The 23168-nt window shown below is 32.2% G+C and overlaps 2 protein-coding genes across 2 annotated transcripts; one reads left to right on the top strand and one right to left on the bottom strand.

Annotated features, from left to right (window-relative positions):
- The first annotated feature begins 5713 nt into the window (after nt 1-5713).
- Nucleotides 5714-7117, top strand: LOC134694093 (zinc finger protein 571-like). The gene has a single exon (XM_063555087.1). The coding sequence runs from the start codon at nt 5714-5716 to the stop codon at nt 7115-7117; it is 1404 nt and encodes a 467-aa protein (XP_063411157.1).
- A 4253-nt stretch (nt 7118-11370) lies between these two features.
- Nucleotides 11371-21342, bottom strand: LOC134694680 (uncharacterized). The gene is made up of 7 exons (XM_063555722.1): nt 21258-21342; nt 17862-17981; nt 16131-16267; nt 15090-15222; nt 13789-13928; nt 12937-13133; nt 11371-11694 (listed from the first exon to the last, which is right to left on the bottom strand). The coding sequence occupies exons 2-7, from the start codon at nt 17965-17967 to the stop codon at nt 11499-11501; spliced, it is 909 nt and encodes a 302-aa protein (XP_063411792.1). The 5' UTR covers nt 17968-17981; nt 21258-21342; the 3' UTR covers nt 11371-11498.
- Between the last annotated feature and the right edge of the window lie 1826 nt (nt 21343-23168).

Genomic DNA, 23168 nt, shown 5'->3' with positions numbered 1-23168 from the left:
CATTGAAACAAAAAACTCATTGGGAAAAAAATATGTTGTGCCACCCATATCATAGGATTTGACTGATATTTACTTGGACAGCCTCACAGATACAGTTAAGTCGGTCTCATATCTTGACTTGCATCTAGAATTGGCAATTAGGGTCGTTTGAAAACAAAACTTTACGACAAAAGAGATGATTTCAGCTTTCAAATTGTGATCTTTCTATCTAAGTAGCAACATTCCAACAGCACCTGTAAACGGGGTGTTTACTCCCAACTGATACCATATTCCCGTGCCTGTATTTCTTATCACGATTATCTTGATAGAAAGTTGCTGCGCACGTGGAAGCTTTTAAACCAAGAGTTCCAAACGGTGAAGTTGAAATCATCCCTTCGTAAATTTTAGGGACACCCTCTGTTTTTGATGAGGTTCGTGTTGCTTATTGTCTACTTTTATATGTTTTGTTATGTGTACTATTGTTTGTCTGTTTTTCTTTTTTCATATTAGCCATTGCGTTGTCAGTTTGTTTTCGATTTATGAGTTTGACTGTCCCTTTGGTATCTTTTATACCTCTTTTATGACCATATTCATAAATATGACTTTATTCAGTTCCCTAAATACCAAGTCATGTCTTAAAATTGCATAGTAGTTTTAACAAAACTAACTTTGTAAGACATTAATAGCCCTTCATGCTTAAAATTCATGGTTTTAAGATACTACATATTGTTCAGACATTGCATTTGCCACTTGAAACCTCATGTCTCATTCAAACAAAAAGACATTTAAGAGGAAATTGATCTTTTAGCATTAAACAGCTCAATATGACCATAAGGATGCACTTCTGTTAATTTCTTTCAATTTACGGAATAGTTTTCACAAGTTTTGTTTTCCTTTGTGTTTTTGTTTGCTCTCCTACCAAGAATAAAAGTGCGATTATCATCTGAATGCCCTTTATGAAACATATTAAAGGTTGTGTTGTTGTACTGCTGTATAAACACTAAATATTCAAATACACTTTTATACATGTTACAGTAAATAGATGAAATCGGAATAATTCAGTTAATACCTGTAATAACTAAGCAAATAAGAGGATGTCCAAGTATATATTAGTCAAATACTATGATATAGGTGGCACAACATAATTGTTTTCCCACTGAATTTTTTGTTTCAATGCTGATATCATACAAAAGAAGTGGATTTGAAGGTTCACTTACAACGTAAAACAAATTTGTACAAAATGAAGAGTTATCTCCCCTTTTCAATGAATTTTCAGTGCTTTCTATGTATTTTTTTCTCTTTATTTGTAGCAGATAAGAAAAAAACAAAATTAAACTTTAGGAAGAATGAATTTTTGATATGAAATACATGATTAAAAATTGAAAACAAAATATGTCATGTGCCATCCACTGCCTGGTTTTTTGTGTTAAGTAATTACAGTTATTTAATGATTGTTTCAGTGATTACAGTGTTTAACTAACTTTCATTTTGTTTTAAAGAAACTATATACAAAATGAAAGCCACATGTTATAAATGTCATGAGTTCAAAAAGTTTTTCTGACTAACATTCATTAGTAACGTTGAAAGCCAAATACTTGAGAGCAAAATATGAATAAGATCACAAAACGTTGATGAGCAATACACACATAGGAAACAAATAGAATAGCTAAACCATCCAAGTTCAACTTCGCCTGAGGAAGTTGAAAGTAAAAGAGTACAAATTATAGGGCTTACTTGAGGGTTAAGAAATCAAAGGTCATTTTAAATTGAATGTTTTTTTGTACAGTTTGTGTATCGAAACTAGGAAACAGGTGTTTTCTGATTTTTGAAGCTATGGGAAATCTTGAGGTCCTAAATATTTCTTCACCAGAGACAAAGTACAGCATATAATCATCGTGTGTGTTTCTCAGAGCAGTTCAATAGAACAGTGTGCTTAATACAAGGTGACGAATTTCCTCCAAACCTTTTTTGATAGTATTTGAATAATTTTGAATTGTAATTTCTCAATTCATTTGTAACGGTAATTCGCCGTATGAAGTACATGCATTGTCTTTATTTTAGCCTACGTATGACGATGATATGACTGTTTTCTTATTCCGTTATAATAAAGAGGTATTAGTTTTAATAAAAGAAGACCAAATGGTGGCTGATGATTTTACCCTTGGTCGGGTTGTCGTCTCTGTGATGTATTCCGTATTTGCATGCTTTTTTTGTATTAGACCCAATTTTACTGTACCCAAGCTTGTAAACGGATGTTAACAAATATATCAAACAAATCATTTTTTTTTTAGAAAAGAAGTTATTTGTGGGTAGTAGCAAAGTGATATTTTGATGGTAATGCTATTGATGAAATTTTGGAAACTCAGGAACAATTAGCAAGGTTTGAAAGCGGTGTTTGTTTGGAAATCGAACGCATCATCCTTATATTGTGATAAATTTACCAACTCGAATTTGTTTGATACATATTTAAGTTGTAGGTTATGCTATGACAGTAAGATATGGGGTTTTCATCAAGCTCCGAAAAATGAAAAAAAGTTAAGGTATTTTGTCATAATATTTAGGTATCGAACAATTTGTCACAAATATAAGGTTATCAATATTAAAGCTTTGGTAATTTAGATAAGCCGTTAGTTTAAATGCCACATGTCAAGCTAGTCGGTTGGATAATTAAAGATACATAAAGAATTAATAATAGCATGAACCACACAACAAGATAAATCACATCAAACAAATGGACAACAACTGTCATATTCCCAACTTGATACAGGTATTTTCAAATGTAGAAAATTGTAGATTGAACTTGTTTTACAGCACTAAACCTCTCACTTTTATTACAGTCGCATCAAAATCCGTTATTTTTTACAACGATGCGTTAAACTCAAACTCATAGATAGATAAACTGACAACGCCATGGCTTAAAATAAAAAGACAAACAGACAAAGATATATTGTACTACAATGAAAATGAGATATTGTTATATTCAACAGTTGAAGGTTTTTTTTTTATAGAATATAAGAAGATGTAGTATGATGCCAATGAAACAATTCTCCATACAAGTCACAATTTTTAAAACTAAACCAGCTAAACTAAAGGGCAAAATACGATCTTCAAGCCGGAGCCTAGGCTCACAACGTTTTAACTATTTTCAAATATATTATATAAGTATAGGTCTCCTCTTGGATTGCTCCTAAGCCTTAACAGATTCTGGCATCTTTTTAGGTTATTTTTTGTTTTTTTCTGATCTTCATAGTCAATTTTATTTTGACTACTAAACCACTCAAGATCACTTCTAGTTCAGTTAATTGAAACAGAACATGTTTTGTTTTTCTAATATTTACATAGCAAATGTACAGTATACATATGTTTCTCTAATTTTTCGTCAATTTATCCCTTTCTGCACCCATTGTTTAAAACAAATTTAATCAATGTGTGGTTTGTTTGATCTCAGTACTTCTTTGGTTAAAATCCGATTATGACGTCGAATTTTCTTTCTTTCCTCTGCATTTCCTATTATGACGGCATTAAAAAAGGCGACCATGCCTGATGACGTCACATAGAAAGAACACATCTTTTTGCAGATCATTCGAAAACAAGGAATAAGATTGCCTGCATAATGTTAGAAAATCATTAGAGAAACAGATTCAACCACCATAATCTCGTGTTATACGATATGTATCCACTTTCGACAGTTAAATTTTAAATATTTAAAACGCTCGGACAAACCTCGTGTTTTGAATTTGAAAATTTACCTGTCGAAAGTGGAAACATATCGTATTACACTCGATGCAGTGGTATTTAGCGTATCATTGAAATAAAACATTTCCAAACAATTCAAATAAATATTTTCAAATATGTTAACATATATAGCAAGTATATTATATTTGTGTTGTACTTTTGAAACTGATAATCTTTAATCACATATTCCTGTGTTTATGAGTAAAATTACCTTAAAGTAATACAAGAATGGAATAATAGACGTCTTTTTCAACAGTTAGTAATGGGTGTAAACGTTCATTTTAGTATTAATAGTTACTGGTAATAACTAGGCAGTTTCAAGAATTACATGTACTTGTATTGACTAAGTGAACAGGAATTTCAGGTAACTTCTTATTTCATCTATTTACTGTAACATTTATAGAACTATACAAATTAGAAGATATGGTATCAGGGGTTCCATGAGCCTTATCAATCTATTAAATTGTCTAGTTAGGGAATTTGTTACCACGAATTAATGAAAACAGTTACTAAATTCGTCCATCGATACAACGATTTGGGATTACATAAATATTTTGTCGACTTTAATAGATAGCTTCCTCGTAACTCTCTAAAAGCAGTTTTATGTAAGAGGCACCTTCTTGTTAATTAAGTCCGGAAAGTGTGAACTAACACGAGGGTGGAGCATTTTATCATGTGTCTTCTAAATTCGATATTGCTATCTTTGAAGAAACATTCGTATGATGTCTGACATTAAAATGTGACACGAATGATGCACTTCTTTTAATGTCGTCCAAATTTACGGAAACAATTTTCACAAGTTTTGCTTTCTAGCGTTGTTTTATCTCTTACCGAGTATATATTAATTAAATGACATTGTGATCATCTTCGTATTGACCTTTGAACACCATATAACAGTTTGTGTTGAATTGCTTCCTTATCAAATGTTTAAATATATATAAGACAACCCGTTCGCTATGCCATGTCTGTTTACAAAGAGCAAAATATTTCTCTACTAGGTAAATGATCTAGTCAGAGCTTTCGTCACCACACAGCAATTCAAATCTTTACCAAATGTGTTCATGGATGTATAAATATCCTGTCTCATCCCATTTGTGTTTTGTCAGATTATTTTATGTTTTATATCGATCTCACAAGTAAAGAGCTTTTCAACTGATTTTTATAGTTTGGTCTTAAATGTATGTCGTCGTGCTTTATCACTACTGTCCAATTTCACAAGCCCCCAATACAATGGTTGTCGTTGGTGTTTGTCTATCAAAATTTGTGTTGTCGGAAAAAAGCCGTACTTATCTCAATTGAAGCGTTTGATGCTTTTTTGAGTCTGGGCTTTTTATAGTTGACGAAACAGTATTTCGTTTTCTCAATGTTAAAGGGCGTACGTTTGTATATCATTGTTTTAATATACTTTATTGGTAATTGAGTGAACAGTTGTTTTAATTTGTTATTATTCTGCCTGTAATGGGCGTCTTTAATTGACAATAAAATATATTTGATTTGATTTGATTTGTTCTAATTGGGTATCATTCCGAAAAAACACCAAAATCAATATCATGTCTTTTAAAAATGCCTTACATACTACCAATTTTTACAAATAGAAACATGTAGCAAACATAAATCGACGCGATTATTAAAAACGGGTTTGTTATATAAAAAGATTTAGGAAACCGCGAATTTAAATGCCTACGCGATATAAACTAATCTTCCTATATCTATACACGCAATATCAGTTGGTTAACTTAGAAGAAACCATGGGTATGCTATAGCTTTGAAGTGTTACATATGTTTATCCCATGCAGTATCAAAGATCACCTACCATTTTATACCATACACAAGAAGTATTTAATATGACATCAAAGTTATTCACACTCTTTCAGAGACGTTGGCTTCCTGCTCAATTAACACCTAGTTGTATAAAAAGAAGCGAAACAATTGTATTTATCAGTCGTTTCAAAGAGATTGGAAAGAGAAATACTTCGATTAAAAAGATTACAAGAACAGGATGGCAAACGAGGAACTTGCTGATGTATTGTTATCTTATAAACAGGCATTGTTTCCAGGAAATATTAAGAAAAACTTTCAGCATCGTTACTTAATCCAGAGCCGTAGTGATTCGTCGTCCTCAGATGATTCAACTTTTGACCTGGAGGATACTTCCATTTCTCTAAAGAAATCATCATCTCAGGAAGGTAGGATTGTGGATATGTCCGCCATTTCACCAAGTAAGTCGATATCTTTCCAAAATGAATCGACCAATGAAATAGACGATAACGATGTGTTTATGGAGTCTGAAGTTAAAGTTCTGACACATGAACGGTCAGCACATGGTTCTCCAGAGTGTTCAAAGATGTCATTCACACAGAAAGGACACCCATTTACTACCAAATGTTTTGGCTCTGAAAATGCACCTACTAAAGAACAAGTTAACCAGTTTGCGTGTTTACCAACACAGAATTGCATGTCGAATATTGCATTCAGCACTGAAGAACATGAAAGACATAGATTTCACAATGCAACACCTGCTTTTCCGATTCTGCATAATCATTTACCTGGTTTTCTTTCACCACAGTTTATTCCATTTGCAAACTCAATACCGTTCCACTCAATTCAAGAAGGATGCCGTATGTTTTTCGACTTTGATAAGTCTTCCTTATTGGCTGGTTTCCTTTCAGACCAAGCTATGACTACGCCGAGTCCCGGCAATTCGCCTGGAATTCATTTCGAATTTCCACCAAAAGCAAGAATGTTTAACTCAATGTCAGGACTGAATCGAGTTGCCATGTCTCCACTCGGATGTCTTCCTAATCAGAAGATCAATATATCTAAAATATCGTCTAAACTGTCAACTTTAAAACAACATCGGGATCAGCGGAGAGCTTTTTCTGACTCTGATGCTTACAAATGTCCAGAGTGTAATCAGATGTTTCTTTCGTTTGATAACTTAGCAAAACACATGGCAAAACACCTTCCTACAGAGACTATCTTACAAGGTGAAAATACCAAAGTACACATATGCAAAGTTTGCGAAAGATCATTTTCTCGTAGCGACATGTTGACACGCCACATGAGATTGCACACAGGCATTAAACCATACGAATGCAGTGAGTGTGGACAAGTGTTTAGTCGTAGTGATCATTTAAACACACATAAGCGCACTCATACCGGTGAAAAGCCTTATAGGTGTCCTCAATGTCCGTATGCTGCATGCAGACGTGATATGGTTACACGTCATATGAGAACACACAACAAAAAGTCGGTAAAGAGAGATAAGCTACTATCAGTACCATATTTTAAAGACGATGTACGCGTGAGTTCAGTGTCAAGAACAGATATGACAGGTTGCAAAAATATGTCTGGACGTATATGTTCACAATCTAGCATTGAAAATGTGATCATTGACGGTTGATGATTTTCATTTATATTTAGTCGTACTTTTTATACAAGGATGCTGTTCCTCTTGACCAAACATAGGGAACAACCCGATGGACAACAACAAGGCCATGTTATTGTACATCATACACATACAGTTTTGTGTTTGAAGAGTCAAATTATAATAGATAACCAGCCTCATAACATTCTATATACTTCAGAATTAAAGCTAAGTAGATGAATTGTTGATGAAGAATATGAATAAATATAAAAAAAAAACATCTGCTTGTTTGTTGATAATTTAAGCTATTGAAAAAAAGGCCTCCGAGGAAATGACATATTTCCTTGTATTCTACGTCTTTGTTTCGGATTCTTACGTCAAAAATAAACTGACAACTCCATGATCATGTTACTACAAACCCGGTAAATAGTCTTTTGTAGGTGACATCCGTGAAAGGTGAACGTAGTTATATATGACATAGATGACATATATATGATCGATGACATCACACCGTGTCATTTGACATCAATTGTGGTAGCAATGCTATTGTTTTTTTCTTATTCACGTAACAATTCTCTAAAGTTTTTCTTTCTGTATTTTTCATTCCGTCAGAATATGAGTTTATTAACCCAATTACGGTGTGAAAATCATCTCAACGACCTATTGCAATTATATTACAGTTTCTGTTGGTGTTTTTTACATACAGATTTGAAATAATTCGATATGAATATATCGACTACATTAATTAAAATTCCTCATTTTCAAAATATCTCTCCACCAAATTTATTTGGAATTGTAAAATTCATATTAATATTCCAAATACAAAGATTAGTATCAGAGAGTAACATGTAAATAACAGACGTTTATCAATGTCCTATCTTCAAACTTTCTGTTACCTTAACTAGGGAGAATCATTCAGGAAAGAATTCAAGAAGAAAACAAAAACAGAAGGAATCCGAAATTCAAATACTTCATAGGCATAAATCTCAAAGATCGAAAATAAACTGACAATATAAAAAAGAAGATGTTGCATGATTGCCAATGAGACAACTATCCACAAGAGACCAAAATGACACAGACATTAGGAATTACATGTCACCGTACGGTCTTCAACAAGAAGCAAAGCCCATACCACATAGTCAGCTATTAAAGACCCCGATAAGACAAACGCCATTTCTAAAAAAAAAAAAAGACAAACAGACAAATAATAATACACATGACACAACATAGAAACTTAAGATTAAGCTACACGAATCCAACCGAAACCTGGAGGTGCTACATAAGGGTAGATATATCCTGTTCAACGTTGTTTAGCGCATGTAATTACAAACCCGGTAAATAGTCTAATGCCCAAGGTCGCATTTGTGAAAAGGAAACGGGAATGTATTTAGGGCACAAGGAATATATCCGATATCATATGTGAAACAGGTATTCCATAATGGTCATCAAACTCAATGCGAATTATAATTTAGTCAAAATTTCACAATCAGGTTAAGGTCATAATGTACAGATATTACTACTATGCCGGCATAAAAAAGTATACGAACAACAAAAACAAGTCAGTTTACAAAGGACTATCGAGACCATAAATTTCGTTATTAGTTATCAAAGGTACCAGGATTATAATCTAGTACGCCAGACGTTTCGTCTACATAAGACTCATCAGTGAAGCCCATAAAGCCAAACAAGTACAAAGAGCATTGAGAATCTAAAATACCAAAAATGTGTGCCAAATACGGCTAAGGTAATCTATGCCTGGGATAAGAAAACCCTTAGTTTTTCGAAAAATTCAACTGACCAAATACGAGGGAACTCATTAGCTGAGAAGATAAATTAACTGCTGTTGCCTTTATCAAATATAAGTTCATTCTGCACAAATATATAAAACAATATCATCTAAAGAATGGCATTCTTTTGAAATTCTAATCTTTATTGCGAAATAACTGGCTGAAATTTAAACTAACAACATCCGTTGTGCGCACGTGCGCCCTTCGATAAGTTCTTAACTACGTGTTGCTTTTTTTCATTTTGTTTGATCTTTTGTTTTATCACAGTTATTGCGCAAAACTAGACATGTTATAAACTTTACTTTTATTTGATATTTTGTATTATCACATCAGGCGCCAATTTAAAGAGGTGTAATAAACTGATATTATATAAACAATATGTCAAATTGTTAAAGTACAGTACATGAACTTTGGGACAATGCCAGCGCATAAAAGTGTGTTTTTTTTTAATTTCCAAGTTAAAAGATATTCTTTGAAACAAATTTCATTAAACATAATTGATATAAGAATATTTGATATGAGTGCCAATGAGACAGCCTTCAATCAGAGAATTTGTAAAAGTAAACCATTATAGCTCAAATTGCAGCTTCAAAATGAATCATTGGCTCACATAGAAAAGTAAGCTATCGAGGGCCTAATAAATGACTTATTTAAAATCATTCGAACAGGAAACCCCATTGTCTAATCTATATGAACAAATGAGGAAGTAAATTTTCACTGCTATCTTGTCGATAGAAATCAGTACCTAGAAAAGCACTTTATCTGTTATAAAATGATGTAATTAAGAGGGTGTCCATGGAAAAACCAGGCAGTGGATGGCACATGACATATTTTGTTTTCAAAATTTTTTCATCTATTTCATGTCACAAATTCATTTTTTCTCAAAGTTAAATTTTATATTTTTGTATTAACTGCAACAGTTAAAGAGAACAAATATACATAGAAAGCACTGAAAATCATTGAAAAGGGGATATAAAAAAAATTGCATTGTTAGTGAACTTTAAAATCCTTTTCAGAGCCATCCACTGTTGAGTCAAAAATATCTTTGATATATATATATATATCTTTTTTTATGATATAAACATTGCATTGGAACCACAAATTCAGAGGAAAAAAATTATGGTGTACCACCCATATCATAGGATTTGCCTGATATTAACTTTGACACCCTCTGAATGTTTTTGAAACCCTCAAAATACATTTACTATTTGATAGTTTGACAATAAAAGTTATAAAAACACGTTTATCAAATATAATATCGTAAACCAACTTATTTTCGCGAGCGATTTATTTTCGCGACTTTCGCGAGTAGAAAAATAACGCGAATATAAATCTTTGATCTTTCCTTAATAAACTTCATCAAGTAAATCAGATAATTGCGAAATTAAATTCAATTTGATCAGTGCATGCGCCCTTCAACTAGCCCTCACGCACTTGTTTCGATATTTTTTTTTTCTGCTTTATGTTTTGTTTATTCACAGTTGTTTCTCTACTGGAGACATGTTAAACTTTTATTTTTTTCAATACCGGTTTGTTCTATCACCTCATTATGCTCATTATAAGATGTCATAAACTGACATTTTACAAACAATATGTCGACCGGGTGACGCACAATACAAGTACTAGTGTCAAATGCAGCACAGAAAAGTGAAGATATATGATGATCCACATCAGAAGTTATTCGTAAAATCAAGTTCCATTAAAGAATTTCGTACTTCTTTTTGTAACTTCATAATTTTATGAAGTTACAAAAAAAAAAAGGATTCCATACTTATAATTACAATTTTTTTAGACAGGATCATGAAAAGACGATTTTTATCAAGTTTTTATTAAATTTACATTGTATCTTGTATCTCGGTTGTATGTCAATCTGTTTGGATTAAGATAGATAACTTGCACAACTAAAGAGGCTTGTTTTACATCCTGAACTCCCCACGATGAGTTTAATTACGCATAATTCCTCTTATATGACTACAAATTCATTTGTGTTTGTAGTATACTGTTATGAGGGGGTTCACATGGTAGATAAGGACTTCAAATGCAGCCCTGTAAACTTAATTTCATTTCAAGACTTGGATGAAAAAATAATCATTTATCCATATCTACCATTGTACCTTATTCTCTCAGAATTGGTACCAAAATTACACTGTGATGTCATTATTCTATGGGGATATACTTAATTTATCATAAGAAATGTTGTTTGCTAATTCAAAGACATATTAACGAAATGCTTATCTTTTAAATTATCTTTACTATCTTTTCCTTGAGAGTTTTAGGTAGCTATAAAACCAGGTTTAATCCACCATTTTCTACATAATAAAATGCCTGTACCAAGTCAGCAATATTCGTTTGATTTATTTGGGCTTTTGATTTGGCTTTTCGAATAGGGGCTTTCATTTTTGAATTTTCCTCGGAGTTCCGTCTTTTTGCAATTTTACTTTTTACTCAATTTGCGTTTCGGTATCTTAAGTAGAATGGTTGAATTCTAATCATCATAATCCATTAAACATTGAATCTTTATATCAACATATCTCACATTTTGAAAAATTTAACATTATGATATAATAAGCACTGCAGATAAATACAACTTTTAAATGTGCCCGGATGCACACAAAGGGAGACAATTTGTTTTAAGGATAAACAGTCTTTGCTGGGCTGTCCAAGCCTATGTAGACAGGATTCTTTGCATCAGCGATAACTCGTACACCAAGATAGGAAATGAAGCCATCAATAGTAAATCCAAGTCCTGAGGCTTCAACAATCTTCGTGTACGCTTCAGCCTCTTTTTCAAACTGGGCGATTATAGCTTGTGCTTCTGTCAAACCTCTAGAATAAAATAAAAGAATCTAATAGGCTATTTGCCAATTTCCGTAATTGACCCTGTAATAAGGGATCCCTAATTTGGTTGTCTCCCTTATGACGGACATTATTTTCTATTTACAGTGGAGAGCTAGCAAACAGAGCAAATTTACCTGTGCGTAATGTGAATAATCTTTACGGTTTTAAAATCTTTTAATTACATTGATTTGTTGTTTAGCTAAATACTTTTTGACATGAGAAATCATTTGCCATGAAAAATTAGTTAAACCGCCAATACATCACTTTCAATTCATCATGCTTTGCATTGGCAAAAGGGAATCTTGTCCGGTATGGAACCAGTCTACGATTGACAAAGGGAAGTAATTTGTTTAAAAAGTGTGTAATAATAGAATCAAATTGGTAATTGGAAAATGGACTATTAGCATCAATAAATATTCGCTTTACCTTGTATGATTCGTAAGGTTGCCTTATAGCAGGGAGTTAGTGTTGACCGTTGTCATATTTATTTCTCTTGTTTTTTATACAATTGTGTGCACCGTTGGTTGTTTCGATCATTTTCCAAATAATGTTCATGTACTAATATTTATCAAAGTTGTAAAAAAATGAACATTTGGTTTGGTTAATTGTAGCAAGGTCGATTCGGTTAGGATATTAAGTTCATGCACGAGTGAACTCATATGGTTAAAAGTCATTAGAGCCATTGCAGTCAAAGTGTACAGTAGCATTTTGCAAAATGAATAATATTATCAATTATCTATAATAAAATGTGCGCTTGTCTCTGCAAGTTGGGACACCCATGTGAGAGTTTGCGGTTATTTGATAAATATTGGAAGTTCGTTTGAGTTTACGAATAAGATTTTAATTAAAACTTAACTTTTACAAATTCGTCAAATATGCATTCGGTAAATGAATATGTATATATCTAGTTAGTTCAATAAATTCAAAAATAAGGTCATTGTCCTTCCGTTTTGGACATGAGGTAAAATGGTCATAGTGGTCAATTTGAAATGGTTTCTGATTTTGTTTTATCAGATTACATTCAAATAGCACTCAATTATTAACACAATACTAAGAACAGTTTTATATTTTTTTCTTAAAAAAATATGATTTTATAATTTAATGTTTAAGGCTGTTCATAGCAAAAGGTGGAAATTACAATATTCATTCTACAAAATATCATCTACGGGAAGAATCAATCTAAATCAAGGGGGTATTTTGCTTGCCAGAATTATATGGTTACAACAATACCTGTTAGCTAAAATACGTGCAGCAGAATCTGCCTTGTCAATGATGATCTTGGCCTGTGTTTCAGCTTCACGTATCTGTGTCTCAGCCTCCGTCAAAAGTCTTGGACGTTCGTTATTGGCTACCCGTATGTCTTCCCTGGCCCTTTCTTTACTCCGTATGGCACTTTCGTATTCTGTAGGTCGTGCAATATTGTTCACCTTAAAAAAATATACCATTGTTATGGGTGTACTTACTAGGTGAAATTTAATATATCACGAACTTAGAATTGATATAATAAGCAGCGAGAGCATTGATTTAGAATCAAAATAAGCTAAAATTATAAATAGGTCATTGGACTCCCTTTTGAGATATTTGACTTTTGAAATGAGGCGGGAAAAGACTGACTAGGATTTTTCCCGTATATTTGCATTGGTAAACTTGGAATTTCAAACAAAAGAGTCAAGAATATGACAGTTGTTGTCCATTCGTTTGATGTGTTTTGTCATTTGATTTTGGCCTTTGATTAGAGAGTTTCCGTTTTGAATTTTCCTCGGAGTTCAGTATAGTTGTTACTTTGATCTTTATGCAATCATAATCGTTCCCATTTCCTTGGTTTTAATTGCTTTGTAATATTACTTTTACATATTTTTGTAATTTTAAGTTTTGCAATGTTGTATTGAACAGAATAGTAAGCTTTTTTTTAACATTTATACATGTGTTTTGTATGTGACTGCTGTCATATCCAAATAGATGATATGTATCCTTGCCAGTCATTAAGGGTGATCCAGTCTATATTAAACTTTTTAACTTGTGCGCTGTGTCATTATCTCCTTTTATAAATGTATTTAATTCATGAACACAAAATCTACTTACTTGTAAATCTGTCATTTCTGCGTTCAGCTTTTTATATCTGACCATTATGTTCTCCTTGACCTTAACCTGAAAATTGGCACGCTCTGCCTGGAACTGAGATGTGTTGAAATGGCTACATGTCTCGTGTATAGCAGATTCTCCTTTAAAAACAATGTATCGATAAAGGCTGCTACATCTTGAAGTACGATGGGAACCACATGTTAAGCAGGATCTGCCTACCTTTGGGATCACCTGAGATGACCCCAAGTTTTGAGTTGGGTCTATGTTGATAAGTCTTTAGTTTTCTATGTTGTGTCATGTGTACTAGTATTTTTATGTTTGTCTTTTAGTTCAATTTTTAGCCACGGCGTTGTCAGATTATTATCAATTTATGAGTCCCTCTGGTATCTTTCGCTCCTCTTTAAGAACAACATGATCATTTCAGAAATTAAATGTTATTTTTGTTGGCGTTAAGAGGAGGTTTTACTTCCCGGAAAACTAGTAAAGCCTCAGAGTTTAAACATTGTGTTTTGGAGTAGAATGGAAACATTGTGCAACAAATTATGACACAAAGTCCATAATATCTATTAAGTCCCTGGACAATTGGCCAAAATTAGGGAGAGTAATTTCAAAGCATTTCGTCATCACAAATTTGCAATAAAGCCTTTAGCATAAAGCAAACTCACACCTAACTGTAAGGTAAATACAGTAACAACTGAGCACTAATCGGATTTTTTTTTTACTTAATACCATTGAAACTACATCTGCCCATTAAGTTACAAAACTCGCCCATATTTACTGCTTATATTCGTTGATATATAGTCGTAGTTACCATAAGATTAAAAACATCCTTTAAGTCGTATTTTACATGTAATAACAAAAAGGCTGTGATGACCATCTGCTTTCTTGCATTTATAGTTGAGATGAGTTTAATCCATTGTAACCAATCGTCATGACTTAATCAACAAATGGAGTATCGAAATGAAAAATAATTACAAATACCGAGAAATACCAACAGTAGCTTTTTTCATCTATTATGCATGGTATGTCTAAAGACAACAAAGAAATAATATCGTTATAAAAGAACTTCATTTATACGAAAATGAGATTGGATGAAATGTTCTAATAACTCGTCTTTTCAGAAGCAAGAGGACTATGGGTAATCTCATTGTCCGTACACCAAAATGGAAATAACGTTACGTCATTGGTTGAATTTCCATTGTTTAGAACGTTTTAAAACAATCACAACGTTTTGGCGAACGTTTTTGAAAATTTTACGCAGAATGCATTAGGTTCTAAAAAGGCGAATTATAACATCCTACCTTCATATTTGAGAATCTTCGTGTAACCATCTTTGTCCCTGAATTCAAGGATTACCTCCCTTAGTTTGTCCGATCTGACTTTGTACTGATAGGTTACGTCTAGGACAATTTGAACTCCATCTTTGTTAAAACTCTGAAACAGATTACAGTAAAAATGTAACATAAATAATTATATCACCTTAGATACTACAAAGGGATCACATATGATATATATAAAACAAAACTAGAAGTATTAATGAATAAAGCAAAGCTAAATCAAATAAAAAAGTGTTCAGAAAAAACTCTTTCTTTCAAAGTCTTGCATTCAGGGTAACAGGTTACGCTTGGCTGGTTTATGAATGAATTTACGAACTAATCATTGAAACGAATACGAAACAAGTTTCGCAAAAAATGGTAAAACAAACAATTTTCTGAATACAGCTGTATTATGTTCATTATTGTTCTAATATCTGATTTTCACATTTATCATTTGAATTGATATATAAAGGTATGTTTCTTTTTTTCATAGAGATATAAAACTTCTAGTAGATGTAAGATTGATATGTCCTGACTGGTATTAAGTGCCAGTCTGCCTAAGAATCCGGCAGTGGTGAAAACAAGCCCAAACAACCCCACCCAATTTGACATCGATTTCAGTTCATAATATGTAGTTATGCACAAAAATAACATTCATTTCTGTTTTCTGTTCTGGTAATAGAAGATACAATTTGGTTGAAATGCACTAGAAATTAACGAATAAGGGGAGATAACTCTGTAATTTTCTATCATTCTAACCAATTTTCTAACCGAGTTATTTCATATTACCAGACACACACAAACGAAAGACTAATATTTTTTAACTCAGGATGATGGTTAGTATTAAATGAAATGATTAGCTCGGTGTTTTTTTTCTGATCATGTTTTGATTTTAACCTAAATTGCCTGATTCTTACAAAGACTGGCACTTAATTTCAATTGTCTTCGCGCTTTATACAAAATGTATTTGGTCAACGCTTTTACATCCCAATGAATTTTTATTAAAATCGTCAGTAATATATTTACTTCTAGATGGTTAAATGTAAGTGATGTGTATACACTTGGAAATATGATGAATTTGAATCCAGGAAGTCCGGTGTGTAAACCTTCTCTTTCTGTGGTATTTTCCAAAATTTTCCGAATCGTATCATACTTTATACCAACTGTGAATGAAAAAATTCAAATTATTTAGTATATTATTTTTCTATTTTTGACTACCTTTCTTATGATTACCCTAGCCGTATTTTGCTCAACTTCTCGGAATTTTGGATTTTCTCAATGCTCTTCCACTTTTTACTTGTTTGGCTTTATAAATATTTTGATATGAACGTCACTGATGAGTCTATTGTACTTAATTATCATCCTGGTACCTTTGATAACTTTGTGACTTATTTTTTTGGCTTTCATTAAAAAAGACAGATAGAGGCTCCGAGGAATAGTAGTGATCACCTTGAAATTTGCACGAAATTGAAACATTGCAATATGTATATGCATAAGAATGTTTATGTCGATAAGTGATGCAAATGTTTGCCTGAGGAGTCTAAAGGAGATATTTTGTAAATAGGGTAAAACGCAAACAATAGTCCAACTCATTTAGTCTCAATATGCAGTCGACCGACTTTAGTATTGTTTCCGTTAAAATAAGAGAGTTAGCGCTATAGAACCAGGTTTAATCCACCATTTTCTACATTTTAAAATGCCTGTACCAAGTTAGGAATATGACAGTTCTTGTCCATTAGTTATATATTATGTCCTTGAAAGGCATTCACTCCTAAAAGAAGTCGAGTACTGATGTCAAGCATGTTTTACTAACTGTATATACTGTTTTTCATATTTTTTGCTTTCAGTAATTTCTCTTCATCTTCAATAGAACATACTGTTAAGATTGACATCCAAGGTCAAATTCACCTATTGGGACCACGTGGTCGTGTGGTCAATGTAGTTCATTCAAAGCTATTATTAGCCTGTCAGTACTGATGAAAAGAGTTTCAAACCCTGCTCGTGGCAAGCACGCTTCGATCCCGATCCTCATTGACCTAAATTTTCTACCGAAGGTCGGTGGTTCTTCCTGGGCGATACAACAATAAAAACTGATCGCATAGATAAAGCCAAGAAGGCTGAATATGGACTTAAACACCAACATTTAATCTAATAACATCAGAATACTTTAAATATAATTGAATGCTGATTTTGGCAAAATTGACCTACTCATGCTTCTTGTCTTGTTGATCGTTTTTTATTTATTTATTTATTTACTCTTTGTTCACAAAATAAATGAAATTGGTTAATAAAAATGGATTTTGTATATTCTTTTTATGAGTCATCTAACAGTCAATGTGTTAACTTTCCCCCTATATAACCAATCTAAAATAACTGCGATTTTGTAAGTTTAAATTTATTCAATACCCATAAAAATAAGAATCGTGAACAGCATTGTTTACATTGATCAAAAACTTGTTCACAGAAGTTTAAAAGTAATCTATTGTCGAACATTTAAAAAACCACGCTAGCTATCGTATAGGGGGTTATTTTCGCGGGGATTACATTTACGCCTATTTTCGCGGATAGAACAATTCGCCATAATAGATTCCACCAACTTAAACGTGAACATGTAAAGATATTGAAAACAGTTTTCAATTCCCTTAAATAATAATCGCCAAAATATTTCGTATGTCTTTTTGCTATTATAATCACGAAATTTTACACCCGCGAAAATAACTCGCTATACGGTATCTTAACGATAATTTTTCAACGTACTTTCTTCTGAATCCAGTTTCTTCAGTGAAGTAGATACTACTGTTATCACCGTGATAATAACAACCAGAACAATGACGGTGATAACCACACACTTACAGGTACCCATCTTGATTATGTTTTCTGTAAATAAGAATATAACATCCATAAACATCCGGAAAACACATGATGGAGACAATGTGATTGAGTGAGAAAGTACTACTAAGTTCACTATTGCTCCTGTTGACATCAGTTAAAAACATTTAACAAAAACTATTCGCCTACCTGTCGATTCGTAATTTTTCGACATAATAGCGGACCCGCATAAATCATTTTTGTTTTTGCCTAAAATGATTCAACTTAATCAACAATCTTATAGACTAGGGAAATGTGTTGACTGGACACTATTGCACTCTTCACAGATGTAACCATTAAAACAAAAATCTTCCGATTGCATTTACCGATGCATTTAAGGTGGTACCTAACACCTTAACTAAAATTTCTTCAAATTTGGACAAAGTATTCACTTTGACCCTTTGACAAATATATAAAAATTTCCAGAAATTTGAACCAACTGATTAATCCGAAAAATTTCACTGGTTATATAGCAGTTTGATCATTAAGAAGCTTAATATTCCCTTAAGAACACAATGTCATTAAAACGTTCTGCTGATTTAACAAAGTTACCTCCCTGTAGTGTTAGGTACCACCTTAACATTGATCAAATAATCATTCTGTATAGTGATGTGAAATATTCGAATTGCTAAGCAATAATCAATGGTTGGTTAAATGTACAATATACTCTGTAGAGGAAGATAATCATACATTAGACCGTTGATTTTCCCGTTTGAATGGTTTTACACTAGTAATTTGGGTTCCCTTTACAGCTTGTTGTTCGGTGTGAGCTCTGTGTTGAAGGCAGTACATTGACCTATAATGGTTTACTTTTTTTTAAATTGTTTTTTGGATGGATAGTTGTCTCATTGGCACTCACACCAAATCTTCATGTATCTACTCGTTAGTAAATTTCCTTGCTCCATATTAATTAAACTCATCATTGATTCCAGGATTAAAATGGCGTATGTAAGACCCGCGTCTCGTCTTCAAAAGCCTTAGAATTTCGAAAAATTCAAATTCGTTTTAAAAATAGTGTATTGTTATGCGTTTACTTTTCTACATTGGCTAGCCGTATAGGGGGAGGGTTGAGATCTCATAATTAGATATAGGAAGATGTGGTGTGAGTGCCAATGAGACAACTCTCCATCCAAATAACAATTTAAAAATTAAACCATTATAGGTTAAAGTACGGCCTTCAACACGGAGCCTTGGCTCACACCGAACAACAAGCTATAAAGGGCCCCAAAATTACTAGTGTAAAACCATTCAAACGGGAAAACCAACGGTCTAATCTATATAAACAAAACGAGAAACGAGAAACACGTATATATTACATAAACAAACGACAACTACTGTACATCAGATTCCTGACTTAGGACAGGTGCAAAGCATGTTTAACCCCGCTGCAGTTTTGCGCCTTTTCCAAGTCAGGAGTCTCTTGCCTTTTTTAGTCTTGTATTTTTTTAAATTTTAGTTTCTTGTGTATAATTTGGAAATAAGTATGGCGTTCATTTTCACTGAACTAGTCTATATTTGTTTAGGGGCCAGTTGAATTACGCCTCCGGGTGTGGGAATTTCTCGCTACATTGAAGACCTGTTGGTGACCTTCTGCTGTTGTATTTTCTATGGTCGGGCTGTTGTCTCTTTGACACATTCCCCATTTCCATTCTGAATTTTATGATGATACATATCAACATAGAAGTGCTGACTTATGTGCTGCTGGTACCCTTGAAGTCTAACTTAGGCTTTTTGATATGTTGTATTAAAAGCGTGACGTTTTTTATTCACATTTTTCATTTAATATATTTTCATTAAGTCAAAACATACCCCTACAAAAACCTGCAAAGGCAGTCTACAGCCATAACATATGTCAGTTTATCTAGGGTCAAGGTCATAGTTGATATAGCCATACTGGCATTTTTGCAAAAACGTGTTTCCTAATTATCAGTCAAATACTCAAGCATTCATAGATATATGGTCATATGTTGTGAGTGGAAACTCAGACACAAAAACACACACAAGAGCAATTGATTGTTTAATCATCTTGAAGAACTTAAAAATTGTAAAAATGGTCAAATAGTTAGTTGTCTCATTTGATTTGTTTTACATTTTATCATTACGGGACCTTTTATACATAGCTGACTTTGCGGTTTTGGCTTTGCTCATAGTTGAATGCCGTACGGTGACCTTTAGTTGTTAATATCTGTGTCATCTGGTCTCTTGTGGATAATTGTGTAATTGGCAATCATACCACATTTTCTTTTTTATAAATAATCTGGTTTAGAAAGTAAATTAAGTGCATTTTCTTATGAAAACGTTCCATTAAATTCGAATATAAGTAATACCAGTTATTCTCAAAATTTATTTTTGTTATGATTCTGTTTGGAACACTGATCCAAAGTTAGAATCTTAGATTAGTTTATTCAGTACATATGTAAATGCGTTTTATATTTTGCAATGACTTTTTTTGGGTCACCTTTACAAATTGTGTATCTACTGAAAGAGGGACTAAAGATACCAGAGATAGAAAATAAACTGACAACGCCATGGCTAAAATGAAAAAGTAAAACAGACAAATAATAGAACAGAAGACACAACAAAATGGCATTTTTGCAAAAAAAGTGTTTTCTAATGATGAATCAAATACTCCGAATAGAATTGCAATTGTTCATAGATATATGGTCATGTATTGTTAGTGGAAACTCAGACACAAAAACTACAAGAGCATTTGACACAAATAATTGATGTTTAATCGTCTAAAAGAACTTAAAAAATATATAAAAAATGATCAAATAGTTCGTTGTCTCGTTTGAATTGTTTTACATAAGTCATTTCGGGTCTTTTATACCTGACTATGTAGTACGAAAGTGTCTGTCTTGATAGGGTCTTTATTTCTGTATTTTCTTTTTTTTTTTATCTTTATTCTCCACATTTAGAGAATAATGAATAAAATGTGCAGAATAAGAATAGAAAAAATAAATAAAGAATACATAAAAATTAAATAGAATAGAGAATAATTAGCAAAATTTATAAGAAACAAGAGGTATTAATTCAAGAGGGAACTTGCTTAAAAAACACAATTTGTCACCAAAAATAAGTCATTGCAAGATATAAAACGCATTTAAAAATGTACCGAATAAATTCATCATCTTTCGAAAGAACTAACACAATCTCAATATCAAAATATCAATTATTTTTTTTAAAATTTCAAAAACAAAGAAAAGACAATTCAGCATATGTTTGAATAAAAAAAATCTGCTTTCCTTCTACATACATTATTTTAAAACCTTAAAATTGTCTTACCTTTCACAAAACAAAACGTATCACCGCTTAGGTCTAAATAAAGGTCTGCAATGCGGATGTTTACAAATTACATATTCACGGTGTGGTTGCAAACAATTAAAATGTATTTCTTTTAAAAAACCCAGGTATTGACGTTAGCCAACCATACAAAAGCGATATTAGAATCATATCAGATGTATCGAAGATGGGTCGAAGATACCTGTACATTGGATAGGATGTAATTATAAATAGTAAAAATAAAATCCGGTCACATTGTTGTTTTGATATGGGCTCCGTCGGATAGAAATCGAACTTATGCAAGTGAATATTTGTATATCTGTCTCATTTCGGCTTGAAAAAATCTCTATCAAAAGTCTGCAAATAAACTCATCATAAATACCAGAACTAAAATTTGTATATACGCCAGACGCACTGTTTGAAAATGGAGTGGTTATATTAGAACTAATACAACCAACCTAAATTCATCTACTTTTTTCCGTATTTAAGCATATTGAATAGATCAAAAACCATTCAGAGTTGTATACACGGTACATGTACATTTTTACTTGCATACGGTCGATTTCTACCAGACGCAGCTCATATATAAATATTTAACAACAAAACAGATAAAATCATACACGATTCGTCTCTTTTCACAGTTTTTTCGTAGCATTCTATTCTTCATCGAACCTAATTTTAATTCTTTCTATTTGGCAGTGAATAAACTCATCATTGGTACAAGGATTGAATTTTATATTTACGCCAGACGAGCGTTTCGTCTACAAAAGACTGATGAGTGACGTTCGAATCAAAAAGATAAAAAAAGGGCCAAAATTAAGTACGAAGTTGAAGAGCATTGAGCACCAAAAATTCTTAAACGTTTTGCCAAATACAGCTAAGCTAATCTTTTCCTGAGGTTGAAAAGCCTTAGCTCTTCAAAAGTTCAAAGTTTTGTTAACAGCTAATTTATTATCATAACCATATCAATAATAACTCAAATCAACACAGAAGTGCTGACTACTGGGCTGGTTATACTTTCGGAGAATTAAAACTCAAACAGCAGTGGTTGTTAATAAACTGATCGAAGGATTATTAAATTTACTCAGTCTTGTAAGAAAAAATATATTACATGTTAAACGAAAGTATGGATTTGTTTTCAGATTGTGTTTTTATTAAATTCTTTACATGTAGTTTTAGGCTATTGTTTTCTGTTTGATTCCATTTTACCAAACAAAAAGTCAATAGATTAGTTATTATATTATTATGATTATTATTATTATACTATTATACCGTATAAATATCAGAGCATTATAATATCGAAATTACCCGTTTACAACATATCTACTCACATATATAAGTATTAACAATAAAATATTAAAGACGATGTTATGTAATTCTAAAACAAACATTTAAAAAAAAATGGCATATAAATCTAATACTTTTTACAAATTTACTAATAAAAAATAAGATTTATATAAAATGGCCATGGTAAAATATAGGAGATATTGATCCCATACATATAAAAATAAATTCAAAATTCAAAAATAAATTAGCTTAAAAATTAAAAAAAAAAAAATTTGCTTTAACATTAAAAATTTACAGTTATACAAATTATTAGTTCACATATATATGCATTTTTAAGATCAATACAACATCGTCTTTTCAAATCATCGGCTTTTTAGTAATGACACCTAAACATGCTAAAGGTAGCTTTTGATAAGGCAATTTGGAAATGAAATATTTATATAAATGTTGTTTATATTGTTTAAAAATCTGGCAGATGCATTGAAAAATGACTCTTAATATGACTTTTCATCCTCCCCTTTGAAACAGCAATTTGCGATACTCTCTTTAGACAATGTTTATTGTTTTTATCATGATCTGATGAGGTTTAAGTTGCTGATTAGAATCTAAACGAGTTACTTCCCTTTT

Source organism: Mytilus trossulus, chromosome 13 (genome assembly GCF_036588685.1).
Source record: "Mytilus trossulus isolate FHL-02 chromosome 13, PNRI_Mtr1.1.1.hap1, whole genome shotgun sequence".
Lineage (NCBI taxonomy): Eukaryota > Metazoa > Mollusca > Bivalvia > Mytilida > Mytilidae > Mytilus > Mytilus trossulus.
Note: the sequence above shows the minus strand (reverse complement) of the source record. Positions and strands in the feature narration are given on the sequence as shown.